General features: G+C 51.8%; 1 protein-coding gene across 6 annotated transcripts; it reads left to right on the top strand.

The window, feature by feature from the left end:
• Nucleotides 1-24,511, top strand: PARP6 (poly(ADP-ribose) polymerase family member 6). 6 transcript variants are annotated; one of them, XM_077317526.1, is made up of 23 exons: nt 1-398; nt 5,130-5,393; nt 5,586-5,663; nt 6,240-6,334; nt 8,335-8,395; nt 8,900-8,990; nt 9,989-10,055; nt 11,109-11,258; nt 12,128-12,278; nt 13,349-13,402; nt 13,631-13,726; nt 14,024-14,116; nt 14,618-14,743; nt 15,589-15,654; nt 15,910-15,977; nt 16,718-16,766; nt 17,559-17,668; nt 18,606-18,678; nt 19,763-19,832; nt 20,636-20,715; nt 21,766-21,829; nt 23,151-23,235; nt 23,944-24,511. In XM_077317526.1, the coding sequence occupies exons 2-23, from the start codon at nt 5,391-5,393 to the stop codon at nt 24,044-24,046; spliced, it is 1,833 nt and encodes a 610-aa protein (XP_077173641.1). In that variant the 5' UTR covers nt 1-398; nt 5,130-5,390; the 3' UTR covers nt 24,047-24,511. The 6 variants fall into 6 exon arrangements, 5 of the variants coding, with proteins under 5 accessions (XP_077173641.1, XP_077173640.1, XP_077173637.1 ...); XM_077317525.1 differs by having other exon boundaries at nt 17,556-17,668; XM_077317522.1 differs by having other exon boundaries at nt 2-398; nt 5,133-5,393; nt 12,128-12,305; nt 17,556-17,668.
• Nucleotides 24,512-24,874: the final 363 nt, after the last annotated feature.

Below are 24,874 nucleotides of genomic sequence, written 5' to 3'. Positions count from 1 at the left end.
TGCCAAGGCGGAAGGGTAGAAGGCCGTGTGCTTTTGCGCTCCGATCTCGCCTGCCGCGACGAGGCGCCCTGTGGAGCCGGCGAGCTTGCGCCGTTTGCAAGAGCGGCGGGCGCGCGGGCAGGCGGTGCACGCGCGGGCGCGCGCCCGCCTTCTCCCCCAACAGCCCCTGTGCGGGCGCCGTGCAAGCAGCGATCACGTGATGCCCGCCCGGAGCCGCACTGAGCATGGGCGAAACCATCTGGGCCGCCGCCGCCGCCGCCGCGCTCCGTTCTGAGCACAACAAAGCCCGCCCGGCCGCCTTTTGTCCCCCCCGGGCCGCCGTTGCAGCCGAGCCTGGCCGGGCCCCCGCCGACCCTCTGCGCGACGCCCTCGCCAGCCCTTCCCCGCCCGCCGGGGCCGTAAGTCTCGCCCGGGGCCCGGGAGGAAGGCATGCGCGCGCGGATGGGTTGCCCCCAGGGATGCCGGCCTCCCGGGGGCGGCGGGAGGGCTCCTGGGCATTGCAGGCTCTTCCCCCCCCCCACCCCCGGGAGAAGATGGCCACTTCAGCCGGTGGGCTTTAGGGCAGGGGTAGTCTACCTGTGGTCCTCCAGATGTTCATGGACTGCAATTCCCATGAGCCTCTGCCAGCGTTTGCTGGCAGGGGCTCATGGGAATTGTAGTCCTTGAACATCTGGAGGACCACAGGTAGACTGCCCCTGTTGTAGGGTATTGTTCCCCAAAGTCCCTCCCCTCACTTGACCCTGCCTTCCCCCAAGCCCCACCCCCAAAATCTCTAGGTATTGCCTCACCTGAAGTCGGCAGCCCCAGATGTTGGGGTCCCTCAATGTCTCCATTGTTTCCCTTAAGAATATATAAGGATTAGGACCGCGAGCAGAGCCCTGCTGGATCAGGCCAAGAATCCATCCAGTCCGGCCTCCTGTTGCCCACAGGGGCCAGCCGGTTCCTTGCAGGGCCCACAAGAGGGCAGACAGGCTGAGGCCTTCTCCTGATGTGTGATTCAGAGGCTTAGTGCCTCTGAGTGGGAAGGTTCCCCTCCCTTGCCCATGGCAGGTGCCTCCTGACAGATCTGTCCACCGTGCATCTCTCTATTCCACTGTGGGCATCCCTACATCCTCTGGCAGCAAATCTCCCGTTATTAAGCTGTTTCCACCCTGGGGAGATCCAGGGCTGGTCCTGAGGTTCACCTCGGGTGGTTGCCATGGGTTACCCTGTGGGGAAGCCCACGGTGACTTAATGTCCTGGGCCCAAGTGGAGAGAAGAGGCTTTCCTGGGTGCTGTCAGGTGGGCGCTGCTCTTTGGAGCTCTCCTTGCACACTGTGCCTTGTGGCGTGAGGCTCTAAGCCCTCCGACCAGCATCTTTATGAACTCAAGGGAGCCAGTGTGGTGTAGTGGTACAGGAGCACTCTAATCTGGAGAACCAAGTGTGATTCCTCCACTTCTCCACATGCAGCCAGCTGGGTGACTTTGCGCCCGTCACAGTCCTCTTAGAGCTGTTTTCGCAGTGCACTTCTCTTAGAGCTCTCAGCCCCACTTTCCTCCGAGGGTTTCTGCTGTGGGGAAAAGAAGGGAAAGGTGTTTAGCCGCTTTCAGGTAGTGAAAACTGGGGTATAACAAAACAGTTATTCCTGTGTTGGACCAGTGGACTGATTCAGTAGAAGGCAATTTAACGTGTGGATATGGTTTGAATACAGGTCTAGCCTGTTCCTAGGAAGCAGGATCCTCAGCCTGGCAGAATTAAGGATTTGGACCAGTTTAGCTGATTGGATGGCTGGCCCGTTTTGACCCCCAAACGCTAACAGCCAGGAATGCTGTGCAGGTTTTGACTCTGGTGGCTGGCTTGCCTGTGGCCTAAGAGCCAAGAGGCCTCTCATACCTCCAGCCACCCCCAGGCTTTATACCTTGAGATGTTGTGCAGCTGGGAAATAGCTCTCCAGGAATTCTTCTCCCTTTGGCTTGGGAGATCCCTGGTTCTCATGACTCTTGCTCTCTTAACAGAAACTAAAATTTGCACGGGGATTATTTTTAAAATCCTGCTTTCGTCTGTGCCACATTTCATTGTGGGTGTTTTTGTGGTCATTTGTCATTGATGGGTGCCAAAGCTTTTAGCTGTTTGGGAACTGGAGGCCATGTGAGCCAAAGGGCAACTAGTCCACGTGAAGGATGGCAGCCCAGATAGGGCCAGGGTGCAATGCCAGCAGGCCAGGGTGAACCCCACTGGGGCACTGCTGTATGGGTGCCAAGATGGGCTTGGCCTAAGACTTACTGCTGTTCAGCCTGAGCAGCAGCCTGAATGTCTCTTTTGCTTGAAACCCCCCACGGAGCTGGTCCTTAATGGCACTTTCCACCCTACAGAGCTGTGAACTGTGGTGAGGAAGAGAGATCTGTAGGCTTCTTATAAGGGTGGAGGTGTGTTCCTTACCCCTGCTGCACCAACAGGCATCTGGCATCACTGGGAAATTGCTCTGGTCCCAGTCTCTCCTTTCTGGAGGGAGAAGGAAGCCTTAAAGTGCCCGTCCCCGAGAATCTCTTTTGTGGATGCAAACTCTCTCACCACCTCCTGGGGCTCAGCCAAACCGGCTGAGAGCTGATTCATAAGTACTTATGCATCAATAACCTTGCCTCCTGAGCCAGCGTGGTGGCGTGGTTGAAAGAGGCGGAGGCTCATCGGGAGACTTGAGTTTGACTCCCCGCTCCTCTTCCACGGGCAGCCAGTTGGTGACCTTGGGCTAGTCACAGTTCTCTGAGAGCAGGTCTCGCAGAACGGTTCTCTTAGAGCTCTCTTGGCCCCAACTACCTCACAGGCTGTCTGTTCAGGGGAGGGGAAAGGAAAGGTGTTTGTAAGCTGCTTTGGGAGTGAAAAGCACCTCCTCCTCTTTGTTTTCATCATCTTATTAAATATGTATATGTATATGTATATGTATATGTATATGTATATGTATATGTATATGTATATGTATATGTATATGTATATGTATATGTATATGTATATGTATATGTATATGTATATGTATATGTATATGTATATGTATATGTATATGCCGCCCTCCCTCATAGCTCAGAGCAGTTTACACTGGAACTGTATAACACATCTTGGTTTGAAATGCATAACATATTTAACAATAAGAACTTCTTGCATTCCCTTTGATCCTGGTAAGTCCTTCCTTCCTTCCTTCCTTCCTTCCTTCCTTCCTTCCTTCCTTCCTTCCTTCCTTCCTTCCTTCCTTCCTTCCTTCCCCCCCAATTTTAAAATAATAACCTGGACTGTTCTAAAGAGCAGAGAAAACTGGAGAAGTCTTTTAGGGATTGTGGAGGGTTCCCCCCCCCCCTTTGTTTATTTTGTGTTTTTATTATGTTCCACCCAAGGGAGTTCTTGTTCAGAGGCTGCCATTCCTCGAAATGGCTTCTGCTCCACAGACTTTCTGAATCTTTAAGGGAGGAGGACGGCAGTTGGAAGCCAGGCGCTCTGAGGGGAGGGAAGGGTGTTCGGCCCTGGAGGGAGGGGGAAATAGGGAATTCTCACTGGTCTGAGGAAGAAACATAGTGGATTCTTCCTGGCTTGAAGAGGAAGGAGGAAAAATGGTGAATTCTGACTTGAGGAGCAAAATTGAGGAGGGATTCCAGCTTGAGGAGCAAAAGTAGTGAATTCTAATTTTGCTTGAAGAAGAAAAATAGCGGATTCTTCCTGGTTTGAGGAGGAAAGATGAAAAATAGTTAAATCTTCCTAGACTGAGGTGGAAAGAGGAAAAATGGTGAATTCTTCCTGGATTGAGAAGGAGGGAAAATAGCTATTAAAAATTATTATTTATTATTATTTTATATTTATATACCGCCCTTTCCTTTTGGCTCAGGACGCTTTACATTATAACGCTCATTTGCGGTACAATACAATGAACATTTCAGTATAACACTTGTTTAACAGTGAACTTGTATCAAACGGTGTAATATAATAACAGTACCTAATAACAACAACAACAAACAGTGTGACGGCACAGTATTCAATAGCTACAACAGTTTGGTCTGTCTGCACTGTGGCCCGGTTTCCTTTTAGTGCAGATTATGGGCGTTTTGGTTGGGGGTAGCGGCTTGTTCCCACATCTTGCCCAAATGCCTCCTGGATTGAGGAGGAAAGGGGAAAGAAAGGATTCAGGAGCGCCAGTTTCAAGGTAGAACAGGCTGTTGGGTTTATTTCTTTTCCTGAGGTAAAAGTTGTAATTGATACTCTGCCTGATTATGGAACCCCCTTTTTATTCTCTATGTCCTTTTTTTGATGGTTGAATTAAATCCACGGTTGTTGGGTTTTTTTTAGGTAGTGCTTGTTATTTTGTTTGTGGCTAATCCAAGAAAGCATCAGTTTCAGGAGTCTGTTGAGTGCCCCATGCCATCCTACAGCCAGCTGGGCTGCTAGGCCAAAGGAAGAATAAATCAGCACTTATATTTTCCCAGGAGTGGGCAAGACTCCTCCTGGTTAAAGAAGAAGAGTGTGAGGGGAGAAGGGAGGGGTATAAAAGCCTTAAATAAAATAAGATTCCTGCATTTCCTGGGCCCATAGACAGATTTTTGAAAGAACCTGGACTTTGTGGAAATATATGTATTTGATGGTTTTTAAAACAGTTCTCTGTTTTCTTCCTCGGCTGGACAGCAGTCCCACGTCTTCACTTGGACAGGTCCGGTTTATGTCTCAAAATGTTAGCAACTCTGTATTTATGGACCTCCCTGTCGTAGGCCTAATTGATCCCGAGGCAAGTAAGAGTTAAAACAGCCCGAGCTGTTAAAGGAAATCACAAGGCCCAAGAGGCAGAGGAGAATAACAACAACAAATAATTTTAATGGGGGGGGGGGAATCAATGATATTATGTATTCTATATCTGGGTTTTTTATTGCTATGTAACCCACTGTGAGACGGCTTTGCTGATGGTAGTGGGTAATAAATATAATAACAACAACAACAACAACAACAACAATAATATAATGTGGTGAAATGTGGAGGCATTGCAGCAGCAGGGGTCCACTCGTCCCAGCTGCCTAAATGCTGCCACTGCCGCTTGCTGGGCTTCCTGTCTCAAGCCTTGTATTTACTATAGGCTTGAATGGAAATGTTAAAAAAAAAAAGTGTTGGGTTTCCCTTTCAGCAGGCAGCCTTCCCGATGGCCAATGAGCAGGCCGCTGCACGGTGCTGACGTCACCCGCGGGGCTCTCAGCCTTCTCGAGGACCGTGACTCGGTTGCCAGGGCGACGGCAGAACATATTCCCGGTGCTGACACCCCGCCCTGACTCCGAGGCCTTCTGCTGCCGCCTGGATGCCTGTCTCACCGCTCGCTTCTGCCTGGCGAGTAGCATGGAGTGGCAAGGCCTAGCCCTGGAGGAGGAGCAACTGTGAACCCACCAAGCAAATGGTGAGTGCGGAGAGGCCGTGGGGAGAGGGCTCTGTGCTCCCTGAACCTGTAGCCAATTTAGTCTTCATTTTGACCCAAGGTTTTATTTCCTGCTATTTTAAAAATAAGTTATTACAGATGTTTCCATGCCGTTGTGGCATTTTATAGCTGTAGCCATCCCCCTCCCCTCCACATCCATTTCTTGTCTTTTAGGACATCAAAGGCCAGTACTGGACTGATGATGATTCTGATGGAGACAATGAGTCGGAGGAATTCCTGTACGGAGTACAGGTAAGGAGCTTGGTATCCATGGAGTGTAAAAATAGCTTGGTATTGACTTGCCCTGTCATGGCAGGATGGTGTAAAATTTCCTGTGGAGTTCTGGGGCAAGCAGCAGGAACAGGCAGTCAAAACTTTGGCATTTAGAAATAATAAAGGACAGTCTTTAATCCTTGGTATTCTAGTATTTCACCCAGGTTGTTTCAATTCAATAAAGGGAGTAGGAGAGGATGAAGCAGTAGAAAATGTAAATGAGAGGGACGTTGACCAACCAGCAGAATGTGTCAGTGCTGCAACCAAAGAGGATTGCACTAATATGCTTCTGTGTTCTTTAGCCATTGTGCTGTCGTAGAGGGCTTTGGGGAACTTAAAGAAAGCAGGATTAGGGCTGCCATTTACTTACCTGTCAAGAATATTTTGGCATGGAGAGACGGTTTCTTTAAATTCTTGCATTGCAATGGTGACTGCTACTGGAGTGAGAGGGCGCCTGGGTTCTGGGCAAGTTTATTAAGCTGAAGTCAGCCTCAGTGCACAATTCAGTCAGAGTTCTGTATCCTTGCTGCAGTGTCTGTGTCTGGGTTTCCACAGGGGACCTGCGCGGCGGACCTGTATCGCCACCCGCAGTTGGACGCAGACATCGAGGCGGTGAAGGAGCTGTACAGTGAGAACTCCGTGTCTGTCCGGTGAGTACTGGGGTCTAACCTTTGGTGGTCTGGGCCGGTTTGGTGTCCCATCTGTCTCCTCCCTCCCTCCCTCCCCATCCATTTGTTTTCCTATTTCTGTGGCCTCAGGGTGGATTACATCAAGATTTAAGTAGTTAATAACCAAACAGGTTTTATCATTGTGAAAAGCACATTTGCACGGCCAATTACCCAGTTCTTCTGTTTGCTAGAGAGGAGACAAGAGGAGGTGGGGAGGGTCATCTGTAGAGGGCATGTAAGTCAGGAAGGTTTTGACAGGGAGGCTGGGACAGATCCCCACACGACACAAGCTCTGCTGCACAGTCGAGAAGAGCTTTCAGGAGTCACTGCTCACTTCTTCAGACACCCTCCCACCATTGTTGCTGGCCTTTCAGGGGCCACTGGGCTCTCGCTCTTGTCTGGCGCTGCAGACAGACGAACCCGTCTGCTCGTTTCGACCTGCTGTGCAGGGCGACTGCCTTTGTTCAGTTGCATCCATTATTCCCTTCTTTTCCCGGAAAGGCAACGTGCAGAGAGTTCCGGGGAGATCTGCAGGGCGTTGCGTGGAAAGCTGCCTTAGCATTCTGGCTGGAGAAGGGCCCTTCCTTCCCCGTCTAAATATAGCTGCTTTGAAAGGACAGCGCAGTCTTTTTTTTTCCAGAGGCTTTGCTCTGGCTCCTGCAAAGAGCCTTGTGCTGAGCTGGAGCCGGCCTGGGGCAATTTACCTCTCTCCATGTCTTGTGAAGCAGAAAATGCCAATTAGCAAGAGCAGCCGCTGCAGGAGGGCTGAGCCCGGAGAGAGAAGCCGGAGGGGGTTTGCGGGCTGGCATACCAAAGCTGGAACCTCACGGGCCACGTGCACGCACCCTCTCAGAACTGATTTCTTATCTATGGTGACCGCCCCCAGTAGATATATCAGGGCTTCTCTTTTCTCAGGAGGGGCTGTGCATTGGGAGCGTGGCCTTAAGCTGAGTGGAGACCAAGGGGGAAAGGTGTTCATTTAAAAGAAAAACGAAATCCAGGTCTAATGTGGGTTTCAGCCGAGGGGTCGTTCTTGGTGAGCCGACAGGGCCTGATATACTCCTGACGTACTCCATTTTGGAAAGCCTGCCAGCTTGGTGTCGTGTTTAAGAGCAGCAACCTCGAGTCTGGGGAACTGGGTTTGATTCCCCACTCCAGTTCCACATGCAGCCAGCTGGGTAGCCTTGGGCCAGTCACAGTTCTCTCTCAGCCCCACCTCCCTCACAGGGGGTCCTGTTGTGGGGAGAGGAAGGGAAGGAGATGGAAAGTCTCTTTGAGACTCCAGCTCTTTTCCTTCTGCTTCTTTGGGGAGCTCTGTGGGGTGGGGTGGGGTGGGGTGGGGGGCTGCAAAGGGAGGCAGGAGGCATGCCTCTTTTCCCCTCAAGTTCTTCCAAAAGGCAGCAGAAAGGGGGTAGTTCAGAAAGGGCTCAGGATCCAATAGGTGAAGCTGCCCAGCCCCCCTGATCTCTGGTTTGAAGACCAAAAGGAAAGAAGGGTTTATATGATGGAGCCACAATTCCCTGCATAAGGGAAAACAGGAAGAGTGCAGGGGATCAGGATGGGCAGCATACAACTGGGAGAAGTCAAACCCCTGCGGTCTCACTCCCATGGCCAGGAAGGACAGATCCATGTCCCAGGCTGACCAAAGCTGTCCCTACTACAACCCCTCCGTGGAGAGTTTCCGTCTCTCACAGCAGGAAGGAAGTGGGTCAGAATGATACACATTTGTCAAGTTGTCTGCTCATTCCTATTTTAGGAGGAACAGCGAAATCAGAATTGGTCATAAGAGGCATTTCAGTCATAGTCCCTCTCTGTATATGGTCATGGGAAGCTAGACCTGTTCTGTGGCAAGTTGCGTTCGCTGTGCTTGGTTGGATGCTGCGGCTTGGGAATAAGGGCGTACGGTCACCGTGCTGGAAAATTTCCCCCTCCAGCTCTCGTTCTCCCTGGTCTTTTGCTAACCCTTCCTCCTTCCCCCACAGGGAATATGGGACCATTGACGACGTGGATATTGACCTGCATATCAATATCGGCTTTCTAGATGTGAGTAAGGAGACCAATGCTAGCATTTGAGGGAGGGGCTGAGATGCTTTGTGTACATGCTTGTACTCACTCCATCCTTCCAAGAGTTTGTAGTCCAGAGATTTGAGAGGAACTCCTGACTACTGCCACTGGATTGAACATTACTTTCCTGGGGCCGTAACTCAGTAGCTGATCAACTGCTTGGCATGCAATTTGGATCCAGTGGCTCGATCAGGGGTGGCCAATCTATGACTCTCCAGATGTCCATGGACTAAATTTCCCATGAGCCCTTGCCAGCACATGCCAACACATGCGGGCCGGGGCTCATGGGAATTGTAGTCCGTGGACATCTGGAGAGCCACAGTTTGGCTATCCCTGGGCTAGTTGAATGATTTCAGTAGTGCAACAAACCGAGGACATTGAGATCCTACCTTAGTGATTTGCATTCCTGGTCTTCATTCCTTGTCACACACACCCTTTACTCCCAGTTGCACAGCCAGGGTGCTGATCCAGTTCTTTTTGCAGGAGGAGGTGGCGACAGCCTGGAAGGTCCTACGGACCGAGCCCATTGTCCTCCGGCTGCGGTTTTCCCTTTCCCAGTACCTGGATGGCCCAGGTGAGTAGTCCCGTTGCCGGACTGGAGGAACTTCTTGACCTAGGAGCCAATCATGTCTGCGAGCGCAAGATTATAACCCCACCATCCAATTGTGTGCAAAGTGTCTAAGATGTGGGTAAGGTACCAAACAGGGGATCCTTGTTCTGGTCCAGTCAGCAGCCTCATTTTGCTGAGATAATTCCCCCCACCCGTTTCCTTGCCAGTTAGGGACCCAAAATAGCTCATAGCATTGGTCTCCCGTCTTTTGTTTTATCCTCCCTGAAGCCCTCTGAGATAGGTTCAGCTGGCTAGAATGGCCAGGCCACAGTCACCCAGCCGGCTTCCAGGCAGAGAGGGAGTTTGAGCCTGCATCTCCCAGCAGCTGGAGCCATGCTCTCTCTAAACGGAACAAGAAGGGAAAAGGGTGTATGGGGAGAAAGCACCCCTCCAAAGTAAGGTTAGACTGCAGGCGATTCCCATTTGTTTTCCTGCGTCTTGTAATTCTTTGGACCTCCCTTCCCCACTCCTCCACATGCAGCCAGTGACCTTGGTCTAGTCACGGTTCTTTCAGAGCTCCCTCAGCCCCACCTACCTCTCAGGGGGTCTGTTGTGGGGAGAGGAAGGGAAGGCGATTGTAAGCTGCTTTGAGATTCCTTCCTGTAGTAAAAAGCGGGGTAAAGGAAAAAAAAAAAAAACAGTTCTCCTTCTCTTCCTCCTACCCTTCTTTCCTTTCTTCTCTCCCTTCTCTTATCCCCAAGTCCTATTCTTCTCCCTCCCTCCTTTTGTTCCTTCCTTCCCTTAGCCTCTCTCTCTCTCTCTCTCTCTCTCTCTCTCTCTCTCTCTCTCTCTCTCTCTCTCTCTCTCTCTCTCTCTCTCTCTCTCTCTCTCTCCCCCCCCCCTTCCTTCCTTCGCCCCCTTTGGGGTGTGAATTGTAAAGAAGTCAAGGGACAAAATGTTATTTTTCCCCCCTTCGCATGTATTTAGACATCTCAATGGATTCCTTTGGTCTCTTTTTCCAGAACCGTCCATCGAAGTTTTCCAGCCATCCAATAAGGAAGGGTTTGGATTGGGTCTCCAGCTGAAGAAGTACGTGGGACTGATGGGGAGAATGGCAAATGGTAGCCAGGCTCAGAGAAGGGGTCCAAATTATTACTAACAACTGCTGTAGGAATTCTTTCATTGTTAGATCAAGATTGAGGAAAGAACATATAAGATGCCGATACAGGGACATTGTCCACGTTCGGCATTCAGAGCTGGTTTTACATCACAACAAGGCAGGAAACCGTAACCAATTGTTGCATTCTCTCCCTCGCTTTAGAGAAAGACAGATTCTTGCCTTATGAGTTTGATGCATGCTCACATCTAAGTCCTGCTCTTTGGCATCCTTTTGGAACCTGTTCAAGGGGGACAGGTGGCCTACTGGCCATAATGTTCAGTGGGTGTGGAGTAGCTTCTCTCTGTTAGTTGGTGAAAATGTGTCATGCTTTGGACTGGAAGTCAGCATTGAAAGCTAGCCTGATTTCCCCTTTTGCTGCCAGTTAGGACAGTGTCACGTGCCCATAGTCCAGGGGTCCTCAACTCGATGCCTGTAGGTGCCATGGCCTCCACTGCCCCGTATTCTGGTGCCCAGCGAGTATTTTCGGAAGCCAGATTGGCAAGGCTTTGGATTGGCCACTGATTGTGCAGATTTTTTAAAAACGCAGCCATATAGGGATCTCCACTGCTCCACTGGAGTTAAGTTGCGGCCACCATTTTGTGGCTGGCTCCGCCTCCCGCAGCAGCCATTTTGTGGATGCTGTTTTATTACTTGGGCCTCCTGTTCCAAAGGTGCCTGCAGGCCCAGAAGGTTCCGGAGCCCTGCTCTCGTCTTTTTCTCTGTTATTTAAAAGTGTTCTTCCCTCTCCGCTGGTCTCTCCCTCCCGTCCCGTTGTCTTTCCTTTCCTTCCGGTTCCATCATCTCCCAGGCCTTCAGGTCTCCGGCTGAAGCGTCCTCGCTCTCCTTCCTTCCCGTCTGTTCTCATTCCTTCCTTCCTCTTCAAGCTGCCAAATTTCTTGGTGGGAGGGGGAGCCTCAGAACGAGCAAGAGCCCTGCCCCGCGGGCCTCCCCCCGTCCGCCAACGGCCTTCTGCTCTCCCCTAGGATCCTGGGCATGTTCACATCGCAGCAATGGAAACACCTCAGCAACGATTTCCTGAAGACCCAGCAGGAGAAGCGGCACAGCTGGTTCCGGGCCAGCGGCACCATCAAGAAGTTCCGGGCAGGCCTCAGCATCTTCTCTCCCATCCCCAAGTACGGCTGCTCTTTTCTCCACCAGGGGGCAGGCTTTCTCAAGCAGGGTTTCGTGAAACCCTGGCGTTTCTTGAGGGCCCCGGAAGGATTTCCGGAATGGATGGGAGTTAATTAATTTTAATATATTGGTTAAATTTTTTATTAGGTGATATGACTGTATATGGTCAGGTCGACTTGCATCCCCCCCCCTTCCCCGGCGGCCTCTAATCCGGAGAGCTGGGCTTGATTCCCGGCTCCTCCACACGCAGCCAATTGGGTGGCCTTGGGCCAGTCACAGTTCTCTCAGGGCTGTTCCCGCAGAGCAGTCCCGTCAGAGCTCTCTCAGCCCTCCCTCCCTCACAGGGTGTCTGTTGTGGGGAGAGGAAGGGAAGGCGATTGGAAGCCGCTTTGAGACTCGTTTGGGTAGAGAAAAGCGGGATATAGAAACTAACCGTCCTTCTGCCTCAGCCATTTGAAACCTAAAGGCAAAAAACTTTTACTAATGAATAATTATTATCTGGGGGGCGGAGAAGGGAGTTCCTGAGGGGGGGGGGAGGCTGCGAAATTTCACAGGTGATGCTGTGGAACTCTGGTGGAAAGAAACTCAGGATGGGCTGGGAGCAACCTGCAGCTCCCGTGTTTTAGCCTGTCCCATTAAAGAACCGCAGAGTTCTATTGTCAGCCATTGAGAAGCAAACGGCGATAAGGAAATCAAGGGGTAGTAACTGGTGTCTGCAGATGCCATGCTGAGGAGCCCCAGTTCAGATTGTTTGCAAAGGGGGCTCTGAAAAGTCTGGCTTTTCTTCTTGTGCGACGCCCCTTTCTCAAGGCCGGAAGGGAGCCCCCCGTGAACCCTGAGAGGAGAGCCTGGTGGGTTTGTTTGCCTGCAGGTCTCCCAGCTTCCCCGTCATCCAGGACTCCATGCTGAAGAGCAAGCTGGGCGTGCCGGAGTTGCGGGTCAACCGCCTCGTGAACCGCTCCATCTCCTGCACCATGAAGAACCCCAAAGTGGAAGTGTTCGGCTATCCCCCCAGCACCCAGGCAGGTGTCACCCCATTCAACATCCTGGTGGGTGTCCTCTCTGGCTTCGTCCCTTGGGGGGCTGGCTGTGGGTTGGTGCTCGGGGATAATCTGGGTGTTTCCTTGTGAGAGTGAGAGCGACACTCCTTGACAAACTGGGGGATGGCTCGGTTTTGCCTCTGGTTGCGGGCACCATCCCTCATGCTTCAGTTGTGTTCAAAGGAGATCCATGTTTAAAAACAAAATTCCATGCAACCAGGAAGCTTGCCTCGCAGGGCTAACAGCACCCAGGGGGCTCCTATTTTGTTTTACTTCCTTCATGGACCCCACATCTTTCTCCCCAGAGAGCCAGCTGGGTGACCTTGGGCCAGTCCCAGTTCTCTCGGAGCTCTCTCAGCCCTACCGTGGGTGCCTGTTGTGGGGAGAGGAGGGGAAGGTGATTGTAAGCCACTTTGAGACACGCGAGGCCTGCTGGGTGACCCTGGGCTCCTCTCAGTTCTCGCAGAGCTCTCTCAGCCTCACAGGGTGCCTGTTGTGGGAAGAGGAGTGGGAGGTGATTGTGGGCCGTTTAGAGATGCTTTTGGATAGTGAAAAGCAGGGTACAAAAAACAGCTCTTTCTCACAGGTCAAGCTGCAGCAAATAAAATTTGTATCTAAGGAAATAAATTTATTATATGGGGTACACAATTTAAAAAGCTGGCGAAAGCAGACTGTACACATATTTACTTCAACGTTGTGTAGGAAGTTGTAACAGCTTATGTAAAGCTTGTTCTTTATGGTTTTTAACATGGCCCGATATCCAGACTCTGTGCTGTAAAATCGTGATGATATTATTGTATAAATCGTATAATGCAGGGTGGCCAAACTGCTGCCCGGGGCTCATGGGAGTTGTAGTCCATGGACATCTGGAGAGCCACAGTTTGGTCACCCCTGATATAATAGATAACATTTCCGTTGATACCAATTTTATTTGCTGTGGCTGGACCCTCCAGGCGATATTTGGCATGGGGCGTGAAAGATACACTCAAGAAGTGATGAGCAGCCAGGTGCAGAGTAATGTGGCTGGGCTGTCCCTGTCTCTTTCTCCGCAGGTTGGCGGCCACTGCAAGAACATTCCTACCTTGGAATACGGCTTTCTGGTCCAGGTGAGCAATCGTCGTCCCAGTTCTTGGCATTTCCCACCATTGTTTGTTCTGCCCATTGTGTTCCTCACAACGATCTTGTGAGGTAGGTGCAAGCCCGTCTTTGGGGTTAAGCTCTGCAGTGCAAGATGAACCTGCAGGGAAGCTGCTGTCACTGGTGGATGGTGGACAGGGGTGACCCCAAAGGGGTCAGCAGGAAGTGGATGTGAACTTCTCCCATTCGCCCTCCAGATCATGAAGTACGCAGAGCAGCGGATTCCAACCCTGAACGAGTATTGCGTGGTGTGTGATGAACAGCACGTCTTCCAGAACGGGTCCATGCTGAAGGTACTTCCTGCTTCCTTCTCAGGCGCTGAGTCCTCAGTCCAGCAGCCCAAATGAGTAAGCTGCAGCAGGTCCCGTTTGAGGAACGTTCATCCGTGCAGATGTTAAGAGTTTGGACGGCAGCATCGTCCCAACGTTAATGGACGGCTCTCCTCCTTTATGTTAGGAAGCATTCTTGAACTGCAGATAGAACCAAAGGACTCCTCAGAGTCTGGCTGCCCATCTGGGGAGGACGTGGCTTGCCTCACAAAACGGACGGGGCCTTCTTACGCTAACCGCACGGCTTTTGTCTCCCTGTAGCCGGCGGTGTGCACACGAGAGCTCTGCGTCTTCTCCTTCTACACTCTGGGGGTGATGTCCGGCGCAGCTGAGGAAGTGGCCACGGGAGCGGAGGTACGAACTAGAAGGGAGGGGGGCACCAGGCTTGGGAAGGAGTCTTGCATTGAGCATCAGTGGGGAGGTTGGACTAGATGGCCTTTATGGTCCCTTCCATGCTTCTATGGGAAAAGACAAGACCCCCCAAAATGGACAGGGGCCATCCGTTATCTGCATATCTTAAAATGTGAATGTTCTTTCCCCCTACTTTTCATTCCACCTTCCCTACGCTGGAAGTGACTCGATGGCCCTTAACCCACGTGCAGCCCACTGACTAGGAAGGCAAGGGCAGGCTGACTGGGAGAGCCCCGTGGACTGAGATGGTGCCTGGCCCTTTTCTCAGCCCCTTCCCAGAATGCCTCTCACTGAAGAATCCACAGGATTCTCTCGTTGGTCTTCACGGGAATGAACCACCTGCTTGTCTCTGGACGGGGGGTCAGGGTGGAGCCGGGAGGCTGAGCCTGGTGCCGGGATGCCGCGGTGCCTTTGACTGTGACCCTGCGTTTCTCCCCCCGCCAGGTGGTGGACCTCCTCGTGGCCATGTGCAGAGCGGCCTTGGAGTCTCCGCGCAAGAGCATCATCTTTGAGCCTTACCCCTCCGTTGTAGATCCAAGTGATCCCAAGACCCTTGCCTTCAACCCCAAGGTTGGTACAAGTCGGCTCAGGATAGACACACATGAAGCTGCCCTTCTACGGAACCCGGCCCTGGGTCCACTGATGTCAGTGTTGGCCACTCATACTGGCAGGGCCTGATGCCGGGGATTGAACCTGGGACCTTTTGCATGCCAAGCAGGGGCTCTTCCACGGAGCCATAGCTCCTCTCCAAAATATTCAAGCAAGGGCTGGATGCACACTTTTCTTGGATGCTTTAGGATGGTTTAGGGCTGATCCTGCGTTGAGCAGGGGGTTGGACTAGATGGCCTGTATGGCCACTTCCAACTCTATGATTCTATGACTAGATGGCCTGTATGGCCCCTTCCAACTCTATGATTCTAGGATTCTAGGATTCTATTCCAAGGCTTATGTCAGGATTTGGGTCATTGTGGACCTTCAAGGCCCAGCATGGACAATCCAACTAGCCACTCTGCTGTCACCCAAATCAAACATGTTATTTAAGATCCCTGCTGCTTTGATTGATATCTGTGAGACCAGTTTGGACCAGGCCTGGTCACAGCAGTCCCGTAGAGGGCCCTGGTGGCGTAGTGGCTAGAGTCGGACTAGAATCCTGAAGGCCCAGGTTCGAATCCCCACTCTGGTCCGGAAGCTGGCCGGGTGACCATTGGCCAGTCACACTCTCTCAGCCTGACCTCCCTCACAGGGTTGTTGTGAGGATAAAACAGAGGCAAGGAAGACAGTGTCAGCAGCTTCTCCTGGGATCCACTGTGGCAGAGAGCCTGCCCTTCCCTGCCCTTGTGGCTTTCTGGGCAAAGGTTGACCAGATCCCTTCTGTGATTGACCTGTGTCCTTCTCCCCGTCTTTTGCTGCCACAGAAGAAGAATTACGAGCGATTGCAGAAAGCCCTGGATAGCGTCATGTCAATTCGTGAAATGACCCAAGTAGGTACCGCCAGATGCATCGCAAACATCATATCCTCCTTGATGCCTTCATCTGCTAGCTTTGCGCTAGCACGTTAGAGCATATGAACCTCTGTGCCCATTTAGTGCATGCACATGTATGCACAAAGACTGATCTGCGTTTTGCACACAGTCCGGTCTGTGTGCCCATCCCCTGCTTTTGCTTAGCTGTTGTGAGTTTCTCCTGGCTGTGCTGTGGCCCTTGTGCTGGCTGTGATTCAGACGCTTTCTTGGCAGGGTTCCTACTTGGAGATCAAGAAACAAATGGACAAGTTGGATCCTCTGGCCCACCCTCTCCTTCAGTGGTAAGGCAGACAGTGATATTAGAGTGCAGGAATTTCCAGGAGGCCTTCGTTGAAGAAGTGCCAGTGAGGGAAAACGTGTTCTGTGGGCACTGAAGAGATCTAGGTGGGAAGTGAGGGGCAGCAATGGAGTATCTGGATGGGAAGTGGTGGAGGATTTGGATGGGAAGTGAGGGGCAGCAGTAGGATTTAGGCGGGAAGTGAGGGACAATGTTAGAGGATTTCGGTGGGAAGGACAGTGATGTAGGATCTAGATGGCAAGTGAGGGACAGTGATGGATGGTCTTGATGGGAAGTGAGGGATGGTGATGGAGGATCTGGGTGGGAACTAAGGGACAGCGATGGAGGATCTAGATGGGAAGTGAAGGACAATGCTCAGATTATGAAACCTCCATATTTCTATTTCGGAGTGTAAGTTTTGAGCGAGATTTCCGAATTGGGGGCGTGGTTTGTATGCAAAGTGGTTTGTTTTTATTTTGACTCAATCATTTGTACCTCGTGTTTCCGCGTGGAACCAATCAAGGGGCGTTACAGTCTTCGTAAAAACAGTATTAAAATGCAAACAGTGCAGGGGACCGTCGGGCCTGCAGCACGAGGAACAGGGCGGCAGTGGAAACTGCCGGCCGAGTGCTGCTGACTTATAGCAGATTGTAGCCACAGCAGCCCTGTTCAGCCTTTCCTAGACTGGACTGCATGAGTGGCCGGGATTCTCCGGTGTGCTGACACGGTGCTCGTCTTCTCTAGGATAATCTCCAGCAACCGATCCCACATTGTCAAGCTACCTCTCAGCAGGGTAAGTGGGCCCCTTCCTACCAAATCTTGTTTTCACCTTCCAAGCCGAGCGGGACTTTCGGGAGTGCAGCGGTCGTCTCGTAGTCCTTCCAGACATGACAAGCCGTTCATCCCAAACTTCAGTGCCCCCTTGGCAGCAAGATACAGGGACTTCAGGCTGTAATATTTTCTGAGTGAAGTTAACAGGCGCAAGGATTGGGTGGTGTGCTCAGTTGGAGAACAAGTATGTTGGGATGCTGATTTAGCACATGGAATAGATTACTCTGGACTCGGGGCCGTTAAGGTGTCAAGGAGAAATCTCACAAGGGTGGCTTCACCTGTAGTACCATGATGGGAAAAGTCACCCCTGCCTGTATGCGGCCCTTAAATGCCCTCAGGCCTTTTGCTGGATCAGACTCGTAGTCCGTCTTGTCCGGTGTCCCAATTTCGCGCTGTGATCCAACCGGCATCCCTGGATGTCTGCAGTCAGGGCATGAAGGTCAAATCCTTCCCCCCCTTTGTTGCTTCCCAGCAACAGGTGTCTGAAGCTACACTGTTCCTGAATGTGGAGGTTCCATTCATCCGTCCTTTAGTTTTTTAAAGAACAAAAGCTTAGTATGGAGAGAAGGCAAACAGTTGGCTTTGGAGAAGAAACTGCCTGCTGAAAACTTCCTTGCATGATGGCCCTCTTTCTCTCTCTTTGTGTCTCTGTCTCTTTTCTCTGTCTCTCTCTCTGTCTCTCTCCCTCTGTGTCTCTGCTCTTGGTCCTCTCTCCTCTCTCCCTTCCTTGTGGGCTTGTTTCCCTTGGTAGCAGCTGAAATTTATGCACACCTCACACCAGTTCCTCCTGCTGAGCAGCCCTCCTGCCAAGGAGGCCCGCTTCCGAACAGCCAAGAAGCTGTATGGCAGCACCTTCGCCTTCCAGTAAGTCTGGCCTCTCCTCATCCCCGGTTCGCTACCCTTTTTTTAATTTTTCCCTTTGCTTCCCTCGGGCTGTGGGACAATCCAAGATGTGACGGAGGCAGGCCCAAGTTTCTTCTCATAGAATCATAGAGTTGGAAGGGGCCATAGAGGCCATCTAGTCCAACCCCCTGCTCAACGCAGGATCAGCCCTAAGCATCCTAAAGCATGTCCCGTTTGTGCAGAGGGCGAGGGAGCGTCCCTTAATTGCAAGAGGAATGGATGGGAGAGGGGCAAGGAGTAGGGGGTGGGAAACTTCTCTCTGCTCCTTTTGCTATTCAAGCTAGCTGTACTCACGGCTCAATTTGTGGGATGGACTTCTCACCGAAGGCCCCGTCACCCTTGGCTTGGCCCTGCTACCTTATAGCTCTCTGAACCGGTTATGAGCGCATGCACGATTGGTATAGCCAGAAGCCCCTCTCTGTCCCACCTCTCTCCTTTGCCCCTCTTCTCCTCGATCATGACTGGAGCCATCCCAGAATTATTGTATTGGAGAATATCTTTGCCACACCAGTTTCCCCCTTGGCGCCTTCTTCCTTGACCCCCCGTCAGATTTGGCCTAGTGTTCGAACGTGGATTGCACCATCTCATTGAGGAAATGAAACAGCCGTTTGAGGACGGGCTGCAGGGAGGGAAGATCAGGTGCTAGACTTCTCCCTTTGAAGGGGAAATCCGGAGGGGGGAAATCTATAAGGCTATATTCCCTTTCTATGAAATCAGGTTTTTGCCTATGTCCTTCCAAGTGGTTTTTAAGCTTTAGGGAGTTTCTAGAGGCCAGCAGCTGCTCAGGCAATCTCTGCGTATTGTGCATGCGGGCGCCTTCCTGTCACATTCCTTCCTGCCCCTGTGCAGGATCATTGCCGGCCTGGCCCAAGCTGACCCAGCTTCTCTCCCCCCGCAGTGGCTCTCACATTGAGAACTGGCACTCCATCCTGCGCAACGGGCTAGTCAATGCGTCCTACACCAAATTGCAGGTAAGAGACCTTGCCAGCACCTTGCCATGAGTCTGTCTCCTCCCGATCTGCGGCCCGGGCAGATCTGCCCCACAGCAGATGACGGCTTCCTTCAAGGATGGGTGGCAGGCGTCTTCCAGCCGGATGGGTTCAGTCAACGGTTTCCAGCACAGTCCTACTTGGGGTCAGCTCGACGGGGTTTGAGCACTTGGGTGAAACGCCGTTTTTCTGTCCCTCTGCTAAAACATCCCCCATCTGATGTTCAAAATAGAATTTCATCTATTTATTTTGAGGCCCATGGCCTAGCGGCGGCTAACACCATTAAAACCAAATTCAAATATTCCTAAAAATATAAAAACCCGTTACAAATTATGTAAAAATCCTAACAAGATGACGCAAACCTCTCTGTTGCAAAAACTCCCTGTGGACATTAACAAGGGGCTGGAAAATTCCCACTACCTCATAGTTTGAATCAATTCTCCAGTGGGCTGCATGACTAATTCAGCCTACCTGAGCCTTCTGCTCAGAGGGCTTCTTGGTCTGAGGGTTGCCAGGCAAGGAGGCCTCCGCTGGTTCAAGGGGACTAAAATCATCTGTGTCCCACCCGCTCTGGGGGCATTCTGGGAAGAAGTTCCCCCTCCATACCTGCTTGGGAGAAGGGAGAAGAACCTGGGACAACTCCTTTGTTCCCTGGCTAGATCAAGTACCATCTGAAGGAAGGTGACCCAGTGGGCCAAAGTCCCTCCTCCCCTCTCTCCAAAGCTCAGGGGGGTGGGGTGGGGGGTGGGGAGAAACCTGCTTGGTTTTGAAATTTGCCCCAAAAGGGAGAAGGGTGGAGGATTTCGCCACGGCCCCACATGGGATTCTTTGACAAGTCGCTCCCCACAGCCTTGCCGAGATGCCCATTCAAGGGAGGATCTCTGATAAAGGGAGATCCGGTCAGACGCTGCCTTTAACAGTCCCTTGCCCAGTAGTCAGCAGGGCGGTATGGCCGCCTGGGGGGAGAGCCAGCCATTCAGGTCGAGCTTGTAAGGTCTGTTCCCGTCTTCCCTGGCCGGGGCGCTTTCTAAAAAGTCTTTGGCTCACGCTGGTGTTTTTCCGCAAGCTGCATGGAGCAGCCTATGGGAAAGGAATCTATTTGAGCCCCATCTCCAGTATTTCCTTTGGATATTCAGGTAAGCGGCTCACTCATTCTCCCTCCCTCCATCTGTCGGTGAACCCCGTCTGTCCCCCCGTGGGTGCCCTTGCTTGGCCTCTGAGAGTCGCTCTCTCTCTCTCTCCTCCTGCTCCCACTGTGTGTGTTTTTCGTCCGCATGCTGAGTCTCGGAGAGGCCTCTCAGTGCTTTGTGGGAGAGCCAAGAACTGCTCCCTGCTTCTGTTGAGCTCCGTGGTAGGCCTTCCTTGCACGGGTCTCAGTTGGGGCCCAAAGCTGGGAGCCGTTTTGAACCTTTACGATCGCTCGCCTCTGCAGGCTGCATGGTGGCTTCTGTTGCACGTTCTCTGTGGCATCTGTGGGACATTGACTGGGTCTGGCACCTGATCCATCCTACGGCACTGATTTCTTTCCACTGCATGGGAGGAGGTGGGAGTTGCCAGTTCCGAAAACCGCAGGGATTGGTGGTTTCTGATATCTGCCTTCTCTGGTACAACGAGAGCCAGCTTGGTGTAGTGGTTAGGAGTGCAGACTTCTAATCTGGCGAGCCGGGTTTGATTCCCCGCTCCGTCACATGCAGCCAGCTGGGTGACCTTGGGATCCCCACGGCACTGAGAAAGCAGTTTTGACCGAGCAGTGATATCAGGGCTGGGTGGCTTTTCAGACTTGGTTTTGCATCAGTTGCGGCTTGCTGCATTGCTGTGGTCGTTTTCCTGCTCCCTGGCATCCTCCTCTCCAAAACGGCTGGATCGCTTTGCTCACCTGCTCAGGAAGCGGTGAAACTCGGGCATCATGGTGGGTGTCTTCTCTCTGTCGCCCCTGCAGGGATGGGGAAGGGGCAGCACAGGATGCCCTCGAAGGACGAGCTGGTGCAGAGGTACAACCGGATGAACACCATCCCACAGGTAACCCGATTTGGGTTTTTTGTTTTTTCGCTTTGCTTCTGGCCACCACCTGAGCTGCAACTGCTGAATTGTACAAGCGTCCCCAGGCTTACCTGTTGTTTTCAGGCAGCGGAAGCGGCGACTTCATTGAAAACTTCTGCCGCGATAAATTCATGAGCCTTTAAGGTTGCGACTAGAAGAGTTAGCTTGGTGTCGTGGTTGAGACTGGCGGTTTCTAGTCTGGCGAGCCAGGTTTGATTCCCCGCTCCTCCACATGCAGCCAGCTGGGTGACTTTGGGCTCGTCCCAGTCTGGTTAGAGCTGTTCTTGTAGACCAGTTCAGTCAGTGCTCTCTCAGCCTCACCTACATCACAAGGTGCCTGTTGTGGGGGGAGGAAGAGAAGGCGCTTGTCAGCTGCTTTGACAAGTGGGCCTTTTTGGAAGCCTCTTATCCAATGCCCCTCTCTCTGTGGACTGCACAGGGGTCTGCCTAAGCTAGAGTCTCATTCCTTCTGCAGATTCCACAATGAGAAAACAGTGGTACATTATGGCAGCGCTGAGGCCGGGGGAATTGCGTATGGGGCTATTTTCCTGCTCTAACAGATCTTCCTCGCCCTGCCGGCCTCAGCCATAGTCCTGGCGGAAGAGCTCCGTTTTGCATAAATAAATAAAACCCATACCCTTCCCCTGCCCTCTTAGCATGGCTGTCTTCGACTGGCACACTGAGGGTGGGCTTTTGAGCCGCAGTGTGCAAAGAAATTACCCCCCCCCCATACCAAACGCTGCTTGGATCTATTCAGCACATCTTTTTTACAAGCCAAGTTTTAGGTAAAATTGCTCTTGAGGCTGGAAGGTCCATAGCGGATCTCCCAGCTTTTTTAAAAATCTAAATACATTGTTCCAACCTTCTCAGTTTAAATCACACACACACACAGAGTCATGCGGTTTGGGGGCATCTTTCCGCCATCTCGATCCCTGCAGCCTCGGGGCTGACGGGGCTGCAGCCGCAACCAGTGTGGTCGCCCCCAAACAAGCAGGACTCCAATCCTAGTTTCTCCGCTTCGAATTGCAGACTCGATCCATCCAGTCCAGGTTCCTACAGAGCCGCAATTTGAATTGCATCGCACTTTGTGAAGGTGAGTGACAACGGAGATGTGTGGGCAGGCAGGCGCTTCCCCTTCCCGAACCTCTTCCTCTCCATGTGTGCTCTGACCCGAGTCCCGGTTTTTCTCTCCTGTATCTCCTGCCCCATTGGACACGGAAGCACACCGGTCAGCAAAGGAAAGTGTTTCTAGAGCCGTAAGAACTGGCCTCCCCAATCAGAAGGCTAGAGCCAGTGTGGTGTGATGGCTAAGAGTGGCGGCCTCTATGGAGAACTGGGTTTGACTCCCCAGACCTCCACATGCAACTAGCTGGGTGACCTTGGGCTAGGCCCAGTTCTCTGAGAGCTCCCTCTGACTCACCTACCTAACATTGCGTCTGTTGGGGGAGGAAGGGAAGGCGATTGTAACCAGCTTTGAGACTCCTCTGGGTAGTAAAAACAGGGTACAAACCCCCAGCTTTTCTTCTTTTCTCCCCTCTCTACTGCTCATCTAAAGGGCTGGGCTGAGACCATGTCTTCTGTGTTTTGCTAAGATGTTATTAAAACACACCCTGAGGGCTGCAGTGAATGAAAGACTATGGAAGTCTGATTGGCTGAGATGGAAATCCCCAAATCTCTCTCTCCATATTGCATAAGTGAGATGTTTTCATGTGGGGGTCTCTCACATGAGAGACCAACATTCATACTCTGCCTTGCTCTCGTTTACACCTGTCTTTGGACCAGGAACCTTCTGCGTGCCAAGCAGAAGCTCTACCACTGAGCCATGACCCCACCTAAAGGTAGTCCTCTGGTGCACAAAGGTTTCCATTGGTGCTTCTTGACTCACTGAATGAAAGATGCTGGTCCTGCATAAACCAAAGTTCCTAGCACTTAAAAATTCTACAGGAGAGGTTTGCCTCTAGGGTAGAGAAGGGCGCTGTGGGAGCTTCAGGGGTAGAGCAAGGGGTGGAAGTGATGTCAGGCAAAGTGCTGGTGTCATGTCCAGGCAAAAAAACAGACACGGTGTTGGCATGTCACCTGACAATCTAGGAACTCTCTGGTATCACCATAGAACAGGGGTGGCCAAACTTGGCTCTCCGGATATCCATGGGACTACAATCCCCATGAGTGCTTGCCAGCATGCTGGCAAGGGCTCATGGGAATTGTAGTCCTTGGACATCTAGAAAGCCACAGTTTGGCCACCTTTTCCAGAGAGTTTCTAAAGATCAGATGTTTCCTCTCTCCGACTCTTTATACCGCTGACTCAGGAGACAAGGGCTCTTTCACTGGGAGAACACCCAAAGTGGGTGCCATGCAAGTGAAAGCAAAGCTGAAGATCCATTTACAGTTTGGCTAACCATGTCCTTCGTTTGCAGTGATCACGTCGAAGGATCTCCAGAAACATGGCAACATCTGGGTCTGCCCGGTGTCCGACCACGTCTGCACTCGCTTTTTCTTTGTGTGAGTATTCTCCGTGACGTGGGGGAGCGCTTGTCTTGTTCTCTTAGGGACCCCTATTCCCTAAGAGAGGTCTCCACAAAAGGTGAAGGAGAAAGCTTGAGTCCAGCAGTACCTTTAAGACACCCAGTTTTATTCAAAGTATAAGCCAGCCGTTCTCTAGTTCTTTACCATTGAGAAAACCCTGAAACGTTCTTTGGCCTTTGCAAAACTCCAGAAGTGGCGTGATTGTGTAGAATAGGGCTGGGAAGCAGAGCTGTGCACCCCCCCACCTGGGGACCCTCCTCCCCCCCTCCAGGCCCATCTTTGGCCATTTTGAGAGGGGGAGGCCAGTTGACATGACAATATATGGTCGTATCACCCAATAAATGTTTAACACATTTTATAAAGTGTATATAAAAAATTAACTCCCATCTGCTTGGGAAACCCAGCAAGAAGCCCCAGGGTTTCACAAAGGCCTGGTTGAAAGAGCCTGGTCTGAGATTTCGGGTGCAGGAACACTTCTTCAAGAACAGTATCTGAAGAAATGAACCTGCACATACTCAGAGGTGCTGAGAATTGGTTGCTCAAGGCATTAAGGATGGAAATTCTCTTGCCTCAACCTCTAACACAACAGGCCACCTGGATGACCAAAAGAGGAAGGCTTTCTGCTGCGGGCAACCTGTGGCATGACCTGGCACTCAAAAACACCTCTGTTTGTCCCCACCACAGGTACGAAGATGGCCAAGTCGGAGATGCCAACATCAATACTCAGGACCCCAAAATCCAAAAGGAGATCATGCGTGTGATTGGCACTCAGGTCTATACAAACTGAGGGGGGGAACGGAGCACCCCTTTCCTTCAGCATGTGCCAGCCTTGCCCCGGCCTCCATGCGGGCAGGGTGGATGCCAGGCGGCGGAGGCTACTAGAGAATCAGTGGCCAGTTGAGGACTGAGATCCACGGGGGGGAGGGGGAGGGAGGGCAGAGGGGGCCGCCAGTGTCACATCTGGATGTCAGAGGCCCCGGAAGCACCTCTGGAGGGGTGGCAGTGGCCCCTCCCCCCTGGGCCTGTGTGTAGAGTTATCCCGAGAGGTTCTGAAGCGGGTGGACTTGTGCCACGGGTCTCTCGGACTGTCGGGACAGCTGACTGCGCTCTCCCCGTGTTTACAGTGATGACGTTTTTAAGCAACAGAAACAAGCAAAAAAAAAAAATGAGGATCAAGAAAAGAAGGAAGTTAAAAACAAAAGAAGACAGAGCAAATGGTTTTAGCTTATTAAAATTCTCTTTTAAAAAGAAAGCAAGTGGAACTTGAGTTTGGGATATGCTGTGCCTGTCTTCTGTTTCTTTTGAGAGGGCTCCATCTGTTCCCTAATTTGGCTCGTGGTATTGCCCACCCCAATCCAGGGTAATTTCACCAGGATCGAGTCTACCTCTGCTCTCCTATTGTGTAGGAGTGTAAGTTAATCTTTAATTCATCTCTGTAATTTTGTTTAATATTCTGGGGAGTTCCATGTGACTTGGGAGTCCTCGTTTTGATCCTCACAACAATCTTACGAGGTAGACTAAGTCAAAGAGCTGGCAGGAGGTCACCCAGGGAGATTCGGGGCAGAGTGTGGCATGGAAATGGCTCCTTCGACCCCCTGGGATTCTTTTTGCCCTT

This window comes from Paroedura picta, chromosome 18 (genome assembly GCF_049243985.1).
Source record: "Paroedura picta isolate Pp20150507F chromosome 18, Ppicta_v3.0, whole genome shotgun sequence".
Classification (NCBI taxonomy): Eukaryota; Metazoa; Chordata; class Lepidosauria; order Squamata; family Gekkonidae; genus Paroedura; species Paroedura picta.
Note: the sequence above shows the minus strand (reverse complement) of the source record. Positions and strands in the feature narration are given on the sequence as shown.